Source organism: Pinus tabuliformis, chromosome J (assembly GCF_031772625.1).
Source record: "Pinus tabuliformis cultivar Carrire ecotype Pingquan chromosome J, CPIR1, whole genome shotgun sequence".
In the NCBI taxonomy this organism is placed as follows: domain Eukaryota; kingdom Viridiplantae; phylum Streptophyta; class Pinopsida; order Pinales; family Pinaceae; genus Pinus; species Pinus tabuliformis.
In genome coordinates this window covers 412,451,479-412,472,482 of record NC_142295.1, presented here as the reverse complement: position 1 = coordinate 412,472,482, position 21,004 = coordinate 412,451,479, and the positions used below count along the sequence as shown (strand labels likewise).

Here is a 21,004-nt window from a genome sequence, read left to right as displayed (position 1 = left end):
TGTGGTCTCCAAGATTGTGTTGCTGGAGTGTCTGCACCATAAGATCTATAGTCTTCTTCATGCATGCAGATTCAGGATGAAAACCACGGTGGCAATAATTGCACATTGATTTCCCTTTCATTCCTTTCCTTTCCTTTGAGCCAGATGATCCATCAGGTGGTTTGGGATTTGCCTTTCCTTTTGCATGCACAATAAGTGCATGCGCTTTGGAATTTTTAAGAGTGCCCATTTTGATGAGCTTATCTTGCTCATGCATCAAAGATTGAATAAAAGAATCCAGTGAGGGCATCTTCCAATCTGCACCAGTTGCAGATCTGACTATGTGGAATGTAGAGACGAATACTGCATACTCTGGACCAAGTTTTGATAAAATGGAAAGAATCAACTGCTTTTCTTGCTTGGATTTGTCGATCCCGCATCCTTTCAGCTGCACCAACAAGGCTTTATACCTTGTGAAAAAATCTTGAATGTTTTCAAAGTTTCTCAGATCTAATGAGTTTAACTCATTTTCGAGAATGTGACCTTGCATTTCATCCTGTTTTCCAAACAATTCTTCCAAAATTTTCCATACTTCATTTGAAGTTGAACATGGTTCAACATGAAATAGTAGTTCCGGAGAAATAGATAAACATAGGATGCCGAAGGCCTCGTCCATGCGATTGAAATATCTTGTTTTCTCCATTGCCGATGTTGGTTCAACTTCCGTTCCCATGGTTATTCGAAATAAGCCTCTACTTCTGAGATGAAGTTGAATCTTTGGCTTCCATTCGAAGTAATTATATGGAGTGAGAGTTGCCGATTGTGGAAACTCCAATTTAGACTCTATTCTTTGTTGTTGCTTCAATCTTCTGAACTTGCAAATAAAATTGCTTGTGCACTGATTACAAATCCCTGTGCTCTGATACCATGTAAGATTTTTGAGATACACAGATCTAGATCTGCAAAACAATAAACAAGCTTGCAAGAGAAGGAATGAAGCGAGCAAGAATTGAGAAAAGAATGAAAATTGATTGTACAATATTAGTTTTAGAATAAATACATAAAAGCAACTAAGTTAAACTTAGTTGTCCATGCAATAATTAAAGCTAACTAAAGCTAAGTGTGTTTTATCTTATGTTAATGTGTACATGTGCCACATGCAAGCAATAAGTTAACTGGAGCTAATCTAGGTGCATGTACACCAACACAACTAGTCTAAGTGCATGTACACCAACAACTGGAGCTAATCTAGGTGCATGTACACCAACAACTGGAGCTAATCTAAGTGCATGTACACCAACAAAATCACTACCTAATATTTAGGCAGAAAAATGTGAAGCAACAAATCAGTCTGGCGATTTTTTCCAGCTCCTATTTAGTGCTCCACTTGAGTAATAAGTATGCGTGTTTACAGAGAGAGGGGGACAGATCTTACAATGAAATCAAACTTCGAAGATTTCCAAGCTCCTTTGGAACAGGGCCCGATAAGTTATTTGTTCCAAGGGACCTGAATCCATGAATGTTATTGAAAATCAGTAATTTAAATTGCCTGCAGATGAAATCTCTTTTCCTAAGAGTAGTTAATATTTTCAAGTAGTATGACCTATATGAAAGATGCCGATCAATAAATTCTACCTAGCTAACGCAAAAAGAAAGAAAATTTCTGCAGAATTTCATTATCTTGATTAATTTTAAAGAACAAAAAGGGCAGGATCTCACAGGTACTGCATCCGTGTGAGGTTACCGATGAAGGCAGGTATTGGTCCTGTTAAATAGTTTTGTGCCAAGTTCCTGCCATGAAAATTCCACCGATCGCTCTGTCAAGGCCTCACTTTATATAAACAGAATAAGTAAACATGCATGGACTGAACGAAATGCACATCGTAATATGTTCCGTCCAACTTGTAAAAACAACATAATGTGTTTCAGAAATTATGTTGTTGTTTTCTTTTCTTTTTTTCAATTTGGGGATGGGAACTAGTAAGCTCCTCAGATATATGTAACAGCGGGCAAATTATATATATCAGAAACTCATAATTTAATCTAAGAAAAAAGAAAACACCTACCAACCATTTATATTAGAAAATCCTAATATAATTTAAAAATTAGGAAAACTATTTATATATATCAAAAACTCTACTATAACACATCATGTTACTAAAAACTCGAACCCAAATAGCTGGGATGACAAACCACCATCTCAACCATTCTAACTAAGAAGGGAATGATACAGCCATATCAATTTTTTTTTTTTTTGTTTTTCGCTAATTTTACGTGACCGTTTTAGAGTATAAGTTACGTGACCTTTTTAGAGTATAAGTTTTGAAAGATATAGTAGAGTTTTGAAAGATATAGTAGGTGTTGACATATCATTGAATTGTGAGGTTGTAGAGTAGACCACCTCAAATTTAAAGCGCAAGCAAGATAAAATCTAGACGGACAGAATGCACAAAACAACAAGGTAGCGGGGCCAGGGATATAATTTGACAAGCAAATTGAAGTGATTTGTCCATAGCCAAAAAAAATTCCTTACCGGTCAATATTAAAGCATTAGTTTTCAGATTTGAAATTCCTAGCCAACTAACAAGGCAAAAGAATAAACTAGCGGGGCCAGGGATTTAATTTGAAAACCAAATTGAAGTGATTTGTCTATTAAATATAGCCCCAAAAAAAAAAAAATTCCTTACTGGTCAATATTAAAGCATCATTGGTTTCAGATTTGAAATGCCTAGCCAACTGAGGACTAAGTTGAATTGAATTTTCAAAACAAAAACGTGAACGGGAAGACGGAGAAAATGTTTTCAGGGAACACAAAATGATAAAATTGTTTGGATGATATGGTGGATTTATATTAATTTCATAAGTTAATTAATAACATACTAGAAGTGGTTGGATGTTAATATATTGTATTATATTAATTTTTAAATTAAAGAGTTAATTAAATATATTGTTATTTTAGTTAATTTTACGTGGTTTTTTATATTCAAAAGTAAAAGTATAACTTAATATTATTATTAATACTTGATCACTTTCATTACTCAAGTGTATAATAGTTCTTAAAAACATTATTACATTTTAAAGTTGATTTAATCATTTTAATAGTTATTTATTAAAAATTAACATTATCACTATTATTTTATTTTATTTTATTAGATATATATATGTTCATTTATTTATTTATTTTAATATTTATTATTAATTTTTAAAATATGTAATGTATTAATATAAATAAACATGAAAAATATAATAAATCTTAAGGGTTAGTTTAATTGGTCTAGTCTCGATTGTTAAGTCCCCGTTTGTTAAGTACTTGGTTGATGGGGAGGTCACAGGGTCAATTTTCCTCGATGCCCTTGGGGTTAGGCTCTGCTAGTCTGCCCGTGCTTTAAAAGATTCTCTAAGATTCCCTTCGGGGTTGATCTGCCCAGATTTTCCGTTTGTGGATGTAATGACCACTTTAAAAGATTCCCTAAGATTCTCTTCGGGGTTGATCTCCCCCTAAGATTCCCTTCGGGGTTGATTTTCCGTCTGTGGATGTAATGACCACTTTAAAAGATTCCCTAAGATTCTCTTCGGGGTTGATCCGCCCCTAAGATTCCCTTCGGGGTTGATCTGCTCAGATTCGGCCACCCAGTGACTGTGAACCACCCGTAAAAAAAATGAAAAATAGATTAAGTTTTGAAATAAAAATAAAATTTATAGTGTGTTTAATTATTGAATGTATAACTTATGATGGTAGTTTAAATGGTAATGGAAGTGTTATGAGGTACCATGTAAACTATGTGATTTTATCTTCAACCCTTATGATTGAAGCCAATAAAGGAAAAAAAATACAAATTCTATTTTCATATTTAACTTAGATAAGCACTTATTTTAGAATGCAATATTTATGATGAACATAATGAAAGAAATGACTTATTGTTCAAATTTTTTTAATTTTTTTTATATACTAAAAGTAATATTTGTATTAGAACAAGTTAACCATATTAATCAAAGTTATAATACAAAAGCATAGTAACATAGTTCATCACATTCTTTCGGTAAAAATTAAGTGTCCTTCCACAAAAAAAACTAAAAAAATATTGTTACCATGCAAATAATTTGAGATAGAAGTAACATGGCATGAAAAAACATGCAATAAGTAAGAAAATCTCTTAAAGACTTGACCTGGAAGGGTACCTTCTATAAGTGCTCTAAAGTATAGATAACAACTTCCAGGTGCACATTTTCAATCAAGGTATTCCAAGGAGTGAGCTTTAACTACAACAACCTCTAGTTTCAATAATAATAATATATATGTGATGTCCATACCCTCTTCCATAATCATATAAATGTTGTTGAAGGAAGAGTCCCTGATAGAGACAAAGATCAAGGGAGGGGGGTACAAATGAAACTCCTGTGGATATGCAAATGATATCAAAACCCTATTAAGCATGGAAGATAAAGGATCCAATTTGGATTCCAATTCAAGATATTTCCTTTAGTGATTTTGTATGAAGGTATTGACCTTCTCTTCAAATTGTCCAAGTACCAATAATTGGGTGGCAATTTCCACTATACATTAATCCCTCGTGCTATTCTTAATTTGAGCCTTCTTATCCCAATAATATTGCCAATGTGTCCATTTCATGGAGGAATTCATAACAAAGAATTGAACCTTTACCATCTCTTTCTCACAATGTTAACCCCTCATCTCATATCTCCAATTCACACAATACACAACACTCACTTTTACAATGGAAAAGGAACAATGCTTCTACTAAAGAATGAATTCTTAGGACAACGATAGCCAAGATACTAATGGGTTCTAGAGAAAACCAAACCCCCACCTTTTCCTTTCAAATTCAAGTTGCTTGGCTTGATGCTAATGTGACACATTGATTGAGATGGGATTTGAAACTAGATAAGACAAACCCAACAAGAAATAGTCATTCCCTTAACCCAGACATAGGAGGTGACCTCCTTGCCATTCTCCTCGTTAGCACAAATGTTATGAAAAAGAACCATAGAGCAATGTTGGCTAGGTGAGTCTCAACTCCACGTTTATTCCCATTTGCATGAGGGTACAACTATTAGCACATGAGCCTTATGATTTACTAAAAATTATACTCATGGGATGGCTTTGAATATTTCTCTCCTGTCATTTATGACTATTGATCCTTCACTACTACACACATCAAGGTTTGCTTTGTGGTTGAATCTTTTATTCCAAGTTTCTACAACCTTAAAAAACCCAACTCCTTAAAATCTTAAGCTAAGTTAAGGATTTTTTGAATGAGATCAATGAGAGAAAGATTTTTTCTTTTTCAGTCGTGGGGGTGAGTGGGGTGGGGTGAGGAATGCAAAACTAAGGATCAAATAATAATCAAAGAGTCCCCTACCACAATCGCAATGTTAATCCTAACATCTTTTATCATTATTAAACCTTGATAAACTACAATCATTTTTGCTTTGTTATTGGATGTTGTGCCAAGAGCTCATGTAAACTTTTATTTCTTTTGTCCCTCAAGACCATATATGGCCCCCCAAATCATGTCATCCTTGGGTTTTCTTTTGATGCTCTCTCAAATAAAAGTGTGTTGTTTACTGTATGATATCTAATGTTGAAATTCTTCATCCCCCAATTTTATTTTTTACATATAGGACTTGTTTGGTTTTCTTAATTGGAAATTAAGAAGTGTCGATAACTACATGATGAGAGTTTCTAGCTAGGAATTTTCCTCCACTTCGTAGAAATTTGGATTGAGTTTCTCCATTCCATCAAAGAAAATTGTCTCAATAATAATCCCCTCATTTGGTTTTCCACTCCCTAGGGTGTTTCCTATAAAAATTGAAATGATTCCCAGCTAGCGATATTTTCCAAGAGAGAAGTTTGAGAATAGTAGTCCAAACTCTTATTGTTAGGAATAAAATAAACTCATTGAGAGCAGTCCCATTACTCCAAGGATCTATGGGCTTCCTAAGATTCACAAAGATGGGGCTCCCCTTAGACCCATTGTCAATACCATTGGTGGTCCTACCTACCTTTTAGCTAAATTCCTTGCCTTAAAGCTTAAACCCTTAGTTGGCCGTACAGAGTCCTTCGTCAAAGACTCTGCTTCCTTTGTTGAAGAGCTCAAGAACATAAAGCTTGACCCTGGGGATATTCTTGTTAGTTTTGATGTAGTCTCCCTTTACACTTGCATCCCTATAAATGAGGCCGTAGAAGTGATTAACCACCTAACAGATCCCGATACAGCTCGGTTAGTTGAGATCTGTCTCACTTCCACCTTTTTCAGTTTTGAGGGCGAGTTCTTTGAGCAAACCTGTGGTGTTGCCATGGGCTCACCCCTTTCCCCTGTCGTTGCTAATATTTTTATGGAGGATTTTGAATCCAAGGCTCTATCCTTGGCCCGTCTCCTACCTAAACTCTGGAAAAGATTTGTTGATGACACTAATATCATCTGGTCGCATGGCCAAGAGGAATTGGATCTCTTCTTCCATCATCTCAATAGTCAATCCGAAGCCATTAAGTTCACCATGGAATAGGAAGTTGATGGTTGCCTCCCTTTCCTTGATGTTCTTATTTCTAAGAATATTGACGGTTCCCTCTCCCACCAGGTGTTTCAGAAGAAAACACATACAAAGCAATATCTTCATGCTAGTTCCCATCATTTCCCAGCTCAAAAGTTGGGCGTTCTCAACACTCTCGCTACTCGTGCCCTAAGGATTTCTAATGTTTGAGAAAGAGAAATCCCATCTTCTTAATGTCTTTGTTGAGAATGGTTATAGCAGATACCTGGGTCAGAAGGCTTTTCTCAAAGCTTCTAATAAGTCGGTTGCTAAAAAAGATCATAAAGATCGAATCCCAGGGGTCCATCTGCCTTATGTTCAAGGGACCACTGATAAGATTTCCAGGATTCTTAGGAAGCATAATGTTCCCTCGACCTTTAGACCCCTTAACACCATTCGTAGATCCCTTAGATCTGTAAAGGACCCTATCGACCCTAAGGACATGAAGGGGGTCTATATTATTCCTTGTTCCTGTGGGACCCCCTATATTGGTGAGATTGGGCACTCCATTAATCAAAGAATTAGTGAGAATGTAGCTGATATTAAGCATAGGAGAACCAAGTCTCCTACCCTAGCAGAACATGCGGAGAAGACCAAACATCATGTCTGTATTGAGGAGGCCAATGTTATTGCTAGAGTTTCGCAATTTCATCACCGAAAATTTAGGGAAGCCATTGAGATTGAAAGGAGACCAAGCAATCTCAATAGAGAGGAAGGTTGGAAGATCAGTAGTTGCTGGGTCTCGGCCCTCGCCTCATAGTTGTTTCCTCCCTTTCTGCCCCTCCCTCTTTTTATAGCTTGTTCTTAGGATTTTCCCCTTCTTATCCTTTAATTCCTTTTGGATTTCTTCCGTGATTTCTTATAATCCTTTTCAATCCTTTCCTATAGGGTTAGGTTATATAGTATAAGATATTTAATGAGCTTATTTATGTTCTAAATTCTCGACTTTTCTAATATGTTTATTTTAGTTATTATTATAACAATTCAATAAATCCTTACTAGTACTAATTTTCCCAGGCAATAGTAAGACTCGTTCCCATAAAGTCTACTATATATTGATACCCTATTCATATCGTATACTACTTTTAATATAGGTTAGATATTAGTAGAGAATTTCCCCCTTTCATGACTAATTTAAAGAGATCTAGTATACATAATATAACGATAATTATAATTATTTTAATCCTTTCATTTTATAATATTATCCATAGATCTACTAATTTTACATTAATTCAACATAATTTAATAGATGTTAAATATTAAAATTCCCCCCTTTTTTCATGAATAATTATGAAGGGATCTAGTATATATCATATAACGATAACTATGATCATTTTAATCCTTAATTAAGACTAATACTATAACATTATTATAATAATATTATAATATTAATTATTAGTTATTATTATACCCTTTTTATTACTAACTATTATTTCTAGCTATTTTAATATATTATAGCAATTTTAATTTAAATATTAATCTCTTAAATAACATATGTTAAATATCAAAATAATATTTTAGCATTATAATATTATATAATTAAAATTGATTAGTCATATTGAGCCGTTCTTGGTCAATCTTAACCGTTTATCTAGTCTAACCTTATATAGTCGTTTTTTAGCCAAACCTAGCCGTTGGATGATCTGTTATCCCTATTTAATACGTAGCCTTGATCTGGTTCTTCAACTTGTCCTAATGATGAGCCACACTCGTTGGTTCGAAACGCGTCGACAAATGTTCTATCATGTGATTTCCGCCAAAGAATTTCTCATAAATTAATTTTTAAATTAAAAAGTTAATTAAATATGTTGTTATTTTAGCTAATTTTACCTGGGCTTTTTTATATTTAAAAGTAAAAGTATAATTTAATACTATTATTAATAGTTATCACTTTTATTAGTGAAGTATAATAGTTTTTTAAAAAATATTATTATATTATGTATTCATTTTTACTTTTGACTATATATTAGTTTGTCTTTCACTAAAAGTTTATGTTGCTTATCTATAGTTTAATATTAGGAATTCAATTTTTGTTATTTTTTATTATTATTTAAATTTATTTATTTGTAAGGTGATTGGTTGAGGTCTCAAGATTTGATCCCAAAATTTGATGGTGAGACTTGATTTACATGGCCACTGTCAATTGAGCTACCCCAAGTGGACAAATCTTATTTTTATTATTTGTTTCTTTTTTCTATTATTTCCATTTTCATGACTTATAATTTTTTCTCCATATTTTCAATTTAAGATGACTTATTATTATATTAAAAACATATTTTAATAAATTTAATTATTAAAAAATTATATATATTAATAAAAAATAAAACACACACATTAGTTGTTTTATTTTTGTGATGAAATCTCTCTCTTTATTGTTTTTTAGTTTAATTAAGCTATATTTAGCCATTGTTACATTTTAAAGTTGATATAGTCATTTTAATAATTATTTAATAGAAGTTATCATATTATTATTATTATTATTAGTTTTTAAAACATGGCATATATTAATATAAATAAAAAATAGATTTTGTTTTGAAATAAAAATAAAATTTATAATGTGTTTAATTAATTAATGTATAATTTATGATGGCAGAGTAAATGGTAATGGAAACGTGTATGATGTAAACCATTTGATTCTATCTTCAATCCCTATGATTGAAGCCAACATAGGAAAAAAATACAAATTTGATTTTCATATTTAACTTAAATAAGCACTTATTTTTAGAATACAATATTTATGACGGACATAATGAAAGAAATGACTTATTGTTCAATTTTTTTTAAAGTAATATTTGTATTAGAACAAGTTAACCATCATTAGGGAAATTTTGAGGTCTAAAATGGGTCTTTTAAGGAAATTATAAAATAGTAGTGGAAATAATAAAATAAGATTAGATTACATCATCAAATTTTAGAGGGAAAAAAGAAAAAACTATTTTTTCAACTTATCTCCTTATGAGTTTACTCAAATTTTGAGTAGCAACACTCGTTGGATGTTGAATTTGATTCCTCATCCAAGGAGTACTCATGTTGCATACTTTTGATAGACCTTGCTACACGAAAAATGAGAAATACATGAAAAATGTGATTGTAATCACGTTTTTTCATGTATTTCTCATTTTCCATGTAGTAAGGTTCATGGCAAGTATGCAACATGAGTACTCATTGGATGAGGAATTGAATTTTTGATCCAACGAGTACTTTCACTCGAAATTTGAGTAAACCCTAAGGAGATAAGTTTAAAATACAAGTTGAAAAAATATTTTTATTATTTTATTATTTTTTAGTACTTTCACTTTTTTACTACAAAAATGGTGAATCATCCCCCATGGTTGACATCATCATCTTGAATCATGTTGGTTCTTATAAAGTTTATTTTGGTTGTACATTTTTCTTAGGAGGCTCATTTTAGACCTCAAAATCCCCCTAATGATTAATCAAAGTTATGATACAAAAGCATAGTAACATAGTTCATCGCATTCTTTTGGTAAAAATTAAGTGTCCTTCCACAAAAAAGTGTCATTCCACAAAAAAAATAAAAGTTATTGTTACCATACAAATAATTTGAGATAGAAGTAACATGGCATGACAAAACATGGAATAAGTAAGAAAATCATTTAAAGAGTTGACCCTAGAAGGGTGTCTTCTATCAAGTCCTATGAAGTATATATAACAACTTCCACGTGCACATTTTCAATTAGTGTATTCCAAAGAGTGAACTTCAGCTAAAACAACCTCAATTTCAATAATAATATATATGTGATGTTCATGCCCTCTTCCATAATCATATAAATGTTGTTGAAGGAAGAGTCCCTAATAGATACAAAGATCAAGGGAGGGGGGTACAAAAGAAACTCCTGTGGGATATGAAAATGATATAAAAACCCTATTAATCATGGAAGATAAAGGGTCCAATTTGGATTCCAATTTAGGATATTTCCTTTGGAGATTTTGTATGAATGTATTGACCTTCTCTTCAAATTGTCCAAGTACCAATAATTGGGTGGTAATTTCCACTATACATTAATCCTTCATGTCATTCTTAATTTGAGCCTTCTTATCCCAATAATATTGCCAATGTGTCTATTTCATGGAGGAATTCACAACAAAGAATTAAACCTTTACATCTCTTTCTCACAATGTTAACCCCACATCTCATGTCTCCAATTCACACAACACTCACTTTTACAATGGCAATGGAACATTGCTTCTACTAAGTAATGAATTCTTAGGACAACGATAGCCAAGATACTAATGGATTCTAGAGCAAACCAAACCCCCACCTTTTCTTTTCAAATTCAAGTTGTTGGGCTTGATGCTAATGTGACACATTGATTGAGATGGGAATTGAAACTAGATAAGACAAACCCAACAAGAAATAGTCATTCCTTTAACCCAGACATAGGAGGTGACCTCCTTGTCATCACCTCATTAGCACAAATGTTAATGAAAAATAACCATAGAGAAATGTTGGCTAAGTGAGTCTCAACTCCACATTCGTTCCCATTTGCATGAGAGTACACCTATTAGCACATGAGCCTTATGATTTACTAAAAATTATGCTCATGGGATGGCTTTGAATGTTTCTCTCCTGTCATTTATGACTATTGATCCTTCGCTCCTGCACACATCAAGGTTTGCTTCGCGGTTGAATCTTTTATTCCAAGTTTATACAACCTTAAAAACCCAACTCCTTAAAATCTTAAGCTAATTCAAGGAGTTTTTGAATGAGATCAATGAGAAAAAGATTTTTTCTTTTTCAGTGGTGGGGGTGAGTGGGGTGGGGTGAGGAATGCAAAACTAGGGATCAAATAATAATCAAAGAGTCCCCCACCACAATAGAAATGTTAATCCTATCATCTTTTAGCATTATTAAACCTTGATAGACTACAATCATTTTTTCTTTGTTATTGGATGTTGTGCCTGTTGAAGAATCTAGGGCATCTAGGTTATAGTGAGATTCTTCTGATAATGATAACTATTTGTGAAGCACTTTTACTTTTCTTATTAGCACAATATTCTCTTATTGTTATTAGTGTGTGCTTTCTTACTTCATCAAATAGTTACTAAAATAAAAGAGACAAGAAAATAAGATGTTGGCTCTCAGTGAGGGTAAAACTTCTCTCACCTAGAGAGGAAAACCCTTCTACAAAATTCTCTTATTGAAGCTTCAATCGATAAATTCCAAACCTTAGACCCTTGATAAGTAGATCCTTCAAGCACAAGACACAGTCTCTGTTTCTTTTCCCTTCAATTGATGTCTTCTTCTAGGTTGCACCTTGATCTCTTCCTTTACACTTCTTCTGGCAATTGCAGAAACCCTAGGTCTCCTTAGAGACCTCTCCTTTGGTGTCCTTCTTTCCTTCTCTACCTCGCTTGGCAATTTTCCTTCTCCTTGATACTTAGGCTAGAGAATGAGGCCTTTCTTGAGATATGTCCTTGAGGTTATAGGATGATCCTCTTAACCCTTAATAGTGCTCTGATTTCTTTGCACGTGTGGCTGATCTAGGGCCTAAAATAAACCCTTTCACTTGCTCCTTTCCTTCGCTAGGTGTGGGATCTCCTTCACTTGAGATGGAGGCCTATTTGGAGCCTCGTTTCCACCCAAATAGAAACTTCTTGTAGAGCTGCAATTCCTGACTTGTTGCAACAGTATAATGTCCTCTCTTACCTTTGTATGTGTGACAGAAAAGAGCCCTAAAACAGTCCCAAAAACTCAGATTTATTTCTTCTCTTTTTCGCTGCCTTAGAAGCACTTTAATGCTCCTTTTCATACCTATTTTTCGTCCTCTCTTCTTTGCTAATTTCAGAGATGAGTAGAGATCCTTTTGTGAGGCCGAACTGCCCTATATATAGGATTATATCCTTCCTTTTAGGCCGACTTGATCAATTGGTGAGGCCGACTGGACACTTATGCATAAAAACTCATTTCTTGAGCCGACTTTGAAGAGGAGAATTGTCTTTTCTTTGGAGGATCATTCTAAACATATTTATTTGACTCTAATACATATTTTTACATGGTGTTACATGCCCACATGGGTCTTCAATAACTACATTGACTCTTTGACTTTCCTAGAAGCACTTAAACATGTGCTTGACCTAACAAATGGACAAGAAATCCATTCTTGATCATGACAAAAATAATAATTCTTTTCTTTTACAAGTAAAAAGATTAAAAGTACATTTATGAAGACCGAACCTAGTTACACTTTCTTCAACACTCCCTCTTAACTAGGGGGGTCTTCATAAATCATTACCAGGTATTTGGACATTTTCAATCTGAAGAAATTCACATAAGAGAAATCATGTTGGCACTCCATCTATTATAGCATCATAGTACCCAACATTGTTTCCACAACAAGGCCTTGACTGACAACTCTATCTCTCAATAGATCAGAGCACAACGTTGGTGAGACCAATGATTATAGACACCTTCATCATTGTCTCTCAAGGTACATACCCACCCTGGTGTTCACTGAGTGTGACCTTCTAGGAATATTCTTATCTTGGGTTCTCAGCCCTCAAAGAATATCCATCCTCTTTCCTACTCTTATCTTGGATGCCCTACACATCCTCAAAGAGCATCGGATGCCAGATGATTACCCAATCCTCCATTCCTTCTTCCCAAGTGAAGACAAGAATGTTGTGTCTATCTCCCCCTCTCAACTAGGGAAGATATTCCCATTCCTGTGAAGGAATGGACCAAAGCTCCCTCTAAACAGGGACTTGCCTAAGCTCCCTCTTAGTTAGGGACTTGTCAGAGCTCCCTCTCAAATAGGGACTCTCATTTTCATCAGAAACTGCTTCTTTGTGGGTCCTTCAACTGCTTTATCACTTTCTTTCCAATCATCAATCTCTTTCCTTCTTGGTTTTTCATGTTATTTCTTTCTTCATAGAAAGTGGCCTTCTTGATACATATCTGGAACCTTCGTCATATAGCTACTTCTTTCTCATCATGCTTTTTTCTAGAATTTCCATCCACCACATGAATGTTGGTTGTACTTGCATTTACAACCCTTGTTCCAGTAGCCCTGCATGAACCTATCTAAATATTATTCAAGAAATCAAAGCATAACATTAAATCAAATAGTACCTTACGAGATGGTTTTCCATCATGACATATTATTGTTGGCTTGAACCATTAGCATCCTGCGTGTTTCACATCTCCAAGGCCTTTCCAAGTGTCAAGGGTCCTTTGATCTTTTCTTTCCTATGTCAGAATTCTTGTGCCTTCTTCCAAGAGATGCCTTCAACAAATTTGTTGGATGTTGATTCCTAGTGTCCATCGTGTCCTTTTATCTCTAATCTCTTTATCTCATATTCTTCTCTATAAGTTACCTAGTCAACCACCTCATACTCTATATGAGGTCATTTCTCATGTTGACTCTTATCGGTGTGTGGACCATGCCTTCGTGCATATATTCAATGAAAAAGATCTTCCCTGTCCTTGACCATGCTACCAGAGCAATTCCCCATGCTCATTGATACAAATGATGACATGACTTGGAAAACATAGATGCATACATACCTTATCTTAGTTCTTTCTTTGATCATCTCATCTTCCTTTGACAACTTATTAGATTGATATTAACTCAATCTCCTTTGCTTTTCTACATCTTTCCTTGCCTTCATATCATCCTTTCTTGAATCCCCATAAGTGGAATTCTTTATTGAGACATATGCTTTTCCTTAAAGTCATGAATCCTCTATTGAATATTTCACCAGAGGATCCTTGTAGTCCTCATCCTACAAATTCTCCTTTCTGTTGATGATAGTGGCCTTCTAAGATGATTCTTCTTGATCATGATCATTCCTTTATACATTGATGAGGTCATTCAATGGCTACATCCTTCCTACATGAATATATTTATCTGAGTTATCTCTGCATAATGATCCTATATTCCTGAAGATATCATTTTCATAAATCATGCATTCTATCCTACATCTACATGTTCCTATGATACCCAAAACTTTAAAGAAGACTTATGTGAAGAAGTTGATATTAGTCATAGTAGAGATCCAGAGGGTCCTCTCTCTTCTTCTTTCACTTCTTGGGTAATGTGGGCTTCTTCTTGTTTCCTTTTATTGGTGTCCTTCTTGAACTTAGGAAAATCCATCTCATAGTGTCCATACTCTTGGCAGCTGAAGCATTTGACTTTGGACATATCTCTTTTACCCTTTATCTGTGGACCAAACTTGCCAAATTTTCCTTTTCTCTTGGCCATTGCAGCAAATGCTTGCTCCTTTGATCCCACATCATCTTTGGCTTTGAATCTAGTCTCCTCAATTTTGCATAGAGACCAAAGTTCATTCAATGGGGTAGCTTCCTTCTTGGCATATATACTTGATGCAAAGTTTCCCCATTCCTCAGGTAATGCATTGAGCACCATAGTTGTCATCTCTCTGTTTGACATAACTTCTCCCAGTTCTTGCAGGTGGTCTCTCATCTCACAGACCTTCATGAAGTAGGGAGTTATTCCTTCTTCCTTGTATATCTTCATTTTATATAACTCATTACACAATGATATCACTTCTCCAGCTGTGCTAACTGAGAATAGTTCCACCATCTTATCATAGATTTCTTTAGATGTCTCAAGTTTGGAAACATAAGGAATGAGAGGGTCCTTGATGGATTTTATTAGAATCCTTTAAGATTTTGTTTCATCCTTATTAAAATTTTCTAGGGCTTGAGTTTGTTCCTTAGTAGGAACACTGGCACACCATTTGATGTAGTCCAGAAGTTCATTTTCTTTGAGAATTTGTTGCTTTCCTTGCAAAAAGAAATTTTGATATTTTCAGGAGAGGACATAAAAATACTTACTTGAAAGTGTTAGTGATGAGGAGATTTTGTTGCTTCCTTGATGAATGAAGTCTCAACTTCTTGGATCTTTGATTTCTTCAAGATGCTTCATTCAAGGTGCCTTGTGATAGATTTGCTTGCTGATGAGAACTTCTCAATGTGTAGATATAGAGATCTTCAATGATGGGCCTGGGTCTAAGAACCTTCCTTTGAAGATGACGAGTCTTTGATGTAAGCTCTTCTTAGATGAACCTTCTTGTAGATGCCTTTAGATGGAAGGCTTTCTTCTTTCTTTGTTCCCAGGATGGTAGTTCTTCTTGATGGATCTAAGAGAGAAGATAGTAATTCTTCTTGTCTTTGATGGATTTGGAACTCTTGCTTGTAGATCTTATACTTCAACCTTTGTGTTCCCTTGATTCTTGATCTTAATGATTCAACCTTATATGTGATCTTGAGATTCCCTTCCTTGATGTGTCACCTTAGCTCTGATAACATGTTGAAGAATCTAGGGCATCTGGGTTATAGTGAGATTCTTCTGACAATGATAACTATTTGTGAAACACTTTTACTTTTCTTACTAGCACAATCTTCTCATATTGTTATTAGTGTGTGTTTTATTAATTCATCAAATAGTTACCAAAATAAAAGAGACAAGAACACAATATGTTTCCTCTCAGCAAGGGAAAAACCTCTCTCACCTAGAGGAAAACCCTTCTACAAATTTCTCTTATTGAAGCTTCAATTGACAAATGCCAAACCTTAGACCCTTGACAAGTAGATCCTACAAGCACAAGACACAATCTATCTTTATTTGTCCTTCAATTGATGTCTTATTCTAGGTTTCACCTTGATCTCTTCCTTCACACTTCTTCTGGCAACTCGCAACTCTTTTTCCGGCAACTGCAGAAACCCTAGGTCTCCTTAGAGACCTCTTCTTTGGTGTCCTTCTTTCCTTCTATACCTTGCTTGGAAATTTTCCTTCTCCTTGATACTTAGGCTAGAGAATGAGGCCTTTCTTGAGGTATGTCCTTGAGGTTATAGGATGATCCTCTTAACCCTTAATATTGCTTTGATTTCTTTGCACATGTGGCTGATTTAGGGCCTAAAATAAACCCTTTCACTTGCTCCTTTCCTTCACTAGGTGTGGGATCTCCTTCACTTGATATGGAGGCCTATTTGGAGCCTCTTTTCCACCCAATCAAAACTTCTTGTAGAGCTGCAATTCCTGACTTGTTGCAACAACAGAATGTCTTCTCTTACCTTCGCAGGTGTGATAGAAAAGAGCCCTAAAATAGTCCCAAAAACTCAGATTTCTTTCTTCTCTTTTTCGCTGCCCTAGAAGCACTTTAATGCTCCTTTTCATACCTCTTTTTCGTCATCTCTGCTTCGCTGATTTCATAGATGAGTAGTGATCCTTTTGTGAGGTCGAACTGCCCTATATATAGGAGTCTGTCCTTCCTTTTAGGCCGACTTGATCAACTGGTGAGTCTGACTTGACATTTGTGCATAAAAACGTATTTCTTGAGCTGACTTGAAGAGGAGACTTATATTTTCTTTGGAGGATCATTCTAAACATATTTCTTTGACTGTAATACATATGTTTACATAGTGTAACATGCCCACATGGGTCTTCAATAATTACATTGACTCTTTGACTTTCCTAGAAGCACTTAAACATGTGCTTGACCTATCGAATGGACAAGAAATCCATTCTTGATAATGAAAAAAATAATAATTCTTTTCTTTTACAAGTACAAAGATCAAAATTACATTTATGAAGACCAAACCTAGTTACACTTTCTTCAACAGTGCCAAGAGCTCATGTAAACTTTGATTTCTTTTGTCCCTCAAGACCATATATGGCCCCCCAAATCATGTCATCCTTGGGTTTTCTTTTGATGCTCTGTCAAATAAAAGTGTGGTGTTTACTATATGATCTCTAATGTTGAAATTCTTGATCCCCCAATTTTATTTTTTTCCTATAGGACTTGTTTGGTTTTCTTAATTGGAAATTAAGAAGTGTTGGTAACTACATGATGAGAGTTTCTAGCTAGGAATTTTCCTCCACTTCATAGATATTTGGATTGAGTTTCTCCATGGCATCAAAGAAAATTGTCTCAATAATAATCCCCTCATTTGATTTTCCACTCCCTAGGGCATTTCCTATAAAAATTGAAATGATTCCCAGCTAGCGATATTTTCCAAGAGAGAAGTTTGAGCATAGTAGTCCAAACTCTTATTGTTAGGAATAAAATTACAGAGTAATAAAATCAAAATGAATGTGGAAATAAAACATATAATGAAAAAATATAAAGGAGACACCAATATATGTGGTTCACCCAATTTGGGTGACATCCACAGAGAAATAGTCAATCCTTTTATTCCATCCAACAAAATGAAGTGATTACAACCTATCAGACATCCAATACATCCTCTTCTTCTCTCGTTTATAATCTCCTATCTCCCAATTATAATTTTATATCAATAATACATAATTAAAATACAATTTACTCATAAAGAAAGGGTTGCTTTCTAGGGGAAAAAACACAACATAACATCTACCATCAAATGAATGACAAAATGATGAATGGTCTAGATTGAATATAAAATTACAATATTTATGTAATGTCCCATTTTCCAAGCATTAAGAAAGGAAAACATCTTAGTAGCCTAGGCTACAAATTAAAATTAATTACGGGATATGAAGGAAATAATTAATTAAAAGTGACTAAGAAAAGAGAATATTAAAAAGTCACTTTATTTAATAAAAGTACAATGACCCATGGTATTCAGACGATTCATGGTATTGACCATTGTATTATAAGCCATCATAATTAAAAATAGAAGCATGAGCTCATAAGGGATATGATTGAATGATTTGGTGAATTGATTTTGTGGTTGTTTGAGAATTATGTGAGGGTTTGTAACCCTTAGTGTGGATCATCTTCAAGGGTGAGACCATCCTCCCTAGGGATCTAACTCTTCACTTGTTTCGGTGGTGAAACACCCACCATAGCTAGTTAATAGGAAGAACCACTTTATGTTCTTGATTGTTGTTTAGTAAGGAAAGACGTGATTTTGGAGTAACTATTAGAATCTTGTTGAAGCAGTGTACATTGTAGACAAGGGAATCCATATATAAAAGTATTATGAAGAATACTGAGTTATTCCAACTTATCTATTTGTCAGGTTTCCAAATAAATTTGATGTAATTTCCTTCTCAATATTAAATAAATAAAATAGATGGGGTTTACATCTATATTGTCCACAAGCTATGTGAATTTATTGTTAAATTTTCTTGGCAAAATATGGAGTATATCTTCTAAAGAAATATCATCAAAAAAATTATGGAAATTATAATTAAATAAATAGAGGGATATTGCATTAGTATCAAAGCATTAAACTGAGCAGTGTATTTCCTTGTAAATGTTTCTCTATGAGTATGTCTTGTTGTAGCTAGTTGTTGTGATGCAACCATATTCATAACTAATATCTAGAAGGACTTGTTGATTTATTTCTCATATGGATGTCAATGTATCTACTATAATAAATAACATACAAGGGTTTTTTTCTATTACCAAGTGGGCATTACTGCTTTGTCTTTGCATTGCATTCAAAAAAATTAGCATGTTAATTTTATCTTTGAGAAGAATAATATGCTTGCCATATGTTTGAAAAAATTTCCCTAAGGACACTTTAAGGCCCATTTAGCATACTTATCATTAATTGGATGATCTAGGTGGATGATGATTATTGCAGCTAATAATTATTTTTCTACCAATGTTTGTTTACAACACATGGGTTTGGTAAAACCATGGATGATATTTGTAATATGCAAGATAATAAACAAAATAAAATAATTTCACAATGATTTAGTTTTTACCATCGTAATTTATGATATTCACCCATGGATTTTGTAAATCATGGTATTTACCCATGGTATCGTAATTTTTTATATTCACCCATAGATTTTTTAAACCATGGTATACGTAATAGGAGGCATGACTCTCAGTGAAAAGAAACCTATAGCAAGTATAAATATGGGACTTCACCAAGGAACAAACTATGTTTTTTTTTCTCATAACGTAGTCTCATGGTATATTATCAATTCAATAAAGATATTTATGTTCTTTTTATTATTTTTCTACAATATATCGCTTATGCGTTGTGATATATTCCTTTGTCATTCGTGAAGTTTCATTATTATATAACTTGGATCACACCAACATTAATGCATCAGATATAATGAGAACTTTAGTTAAGTGTGCTTAGGAAAGAGTAATATCAGGATGAGTGACCTGCTGGAAAATTTTAGTTTTTTATTCTTTTGTCACTCTGTAAGTCTGATTCCTTTGACAATCTAGATTAGTGGTATTCGAATGGTTTTCTCTTGTTTATTTTTATGCGCATTTTCCCAATGAGGTCAGGGTACAAAGAGTTGGGACTTGAACTACTGCAACCTTTGCAAGACCATTCTCGCCTACCCCACAACCTCACATGGCAAATGAAAATAAAAATGAAAAAGTAGGAGATCTTGTCAAATTGTTGCTCGAGGAAGCACTTACACAAAAGAGGAGTGAGATGATGGATTTTTCATCGAGATCCTCCAACGACTCCCAACAGTGGTTGAAAACCCTTTGATAAGTGGAAATTTTGGAAGCTCGACACCCTTAAAGGTAGAAGTTAACTTTGATATCCCCCTATTCGAAGGAAAAATAGATGAAAAATATTTAGAGAAATGGTTTAATCTACTAGAGGGCTATAACACAGTCGAGAAATTTTCCAACCATTAGAAAATCACCTTATCACTCCTAAAAGCTCTTCCCCATGTCAAATATTGGTGGGAAGGTTACTGGGAGAGAATCAATGAAGACAAATTTGAGGTATACAAGTAGTTCCCAAGGAGGAATTATACCCTATAGGATACTACGAAGACCAATACATGAGATGGACCACACTACAACAATAAAGGGACCAAGCAATGCTAGAGTTCACAAATATCTTTCATACCTTGTGTACCAAGCTGGGTATCAAATACTCTTAAGTGATATTTAGTGCTAAAGTATCTGATCCAAAATGGATTCAGCATTGCCTCTAGATCAAAAGTCTTCAAATACAGGTGAAAGTGGAGTAAGGTTGAAGAGCTTGTTGAAACGAAGCCAATGGTGCAAACCACATGTAAATCCAAGTTCGGATAAGGAAATTAGAGCTAATCAAAGATTCAGGCCAAAAGTCAATGCCTACGTCAGCAGGACAGGTGGCAACCTGGGAAAGAGTCACAGGTTCTTGATGATGTAAGCACAGAAGATAATGTGGCAGTCATTGGTTGGTTCAAACCACAGGCGATGGGGATCAACAAACAAGTGCAGAGATCGTTTGATCAAAGGAGATCGACGCATATTGCGTCGAAACGTGCAAGCATGTTATCTTGGAAAACGAACGTGATAAAATTATGAAAAAGGAGCTAAACTCTTTGAGTTCCGACAGAGGGGTGGTAAATGGTTTATTGCGTGCCCTCAAGGCAGGAAGCAGTTTTAGACTGGGAGCACGCGATTCCACTCAGCGGGCGACACGTAGCATCCCTAAAACCACTTTATTGAGTGCCTTCGGAGAATTAGCATACGTGCTAGTTGAAGCGCGAGAGCGCGTGACAACCGTCGGATCCCTCTGGAA

General features: G+C 34.5%; 1 protein-coding gene across 1 annotated transcript in view; it reads right to left on the bottom strand.

The window, feature by feature from the left end:
* The window catches only part of LOC149227584 (uncharacterized), a 41,017-nt gene extending 39,143 nt beyond the window's left edge, over positions 1-1,874 (bottom strand). The window contains exons 1-2 of the mRNA XM_089375531.1: positions 1,699-1,874; positions 1,415-1,486 (exon numbers count right to left, since the gene is read on the bottom strand). Coding sequence (XP_089231657.1) covers positions 1,415-1,486; positions 1,699-1,709 — 83 coding nt within the window. The 5' untranslated portion in view covers positions 1,710-1,874. The remainder of the gene's footprint in view (positions 1-1,414; positions 1,487-1,698) is intronic.
* Between the last annotated feature and the right edge of the window lie 19,130 nt (positions 1,875-21,004).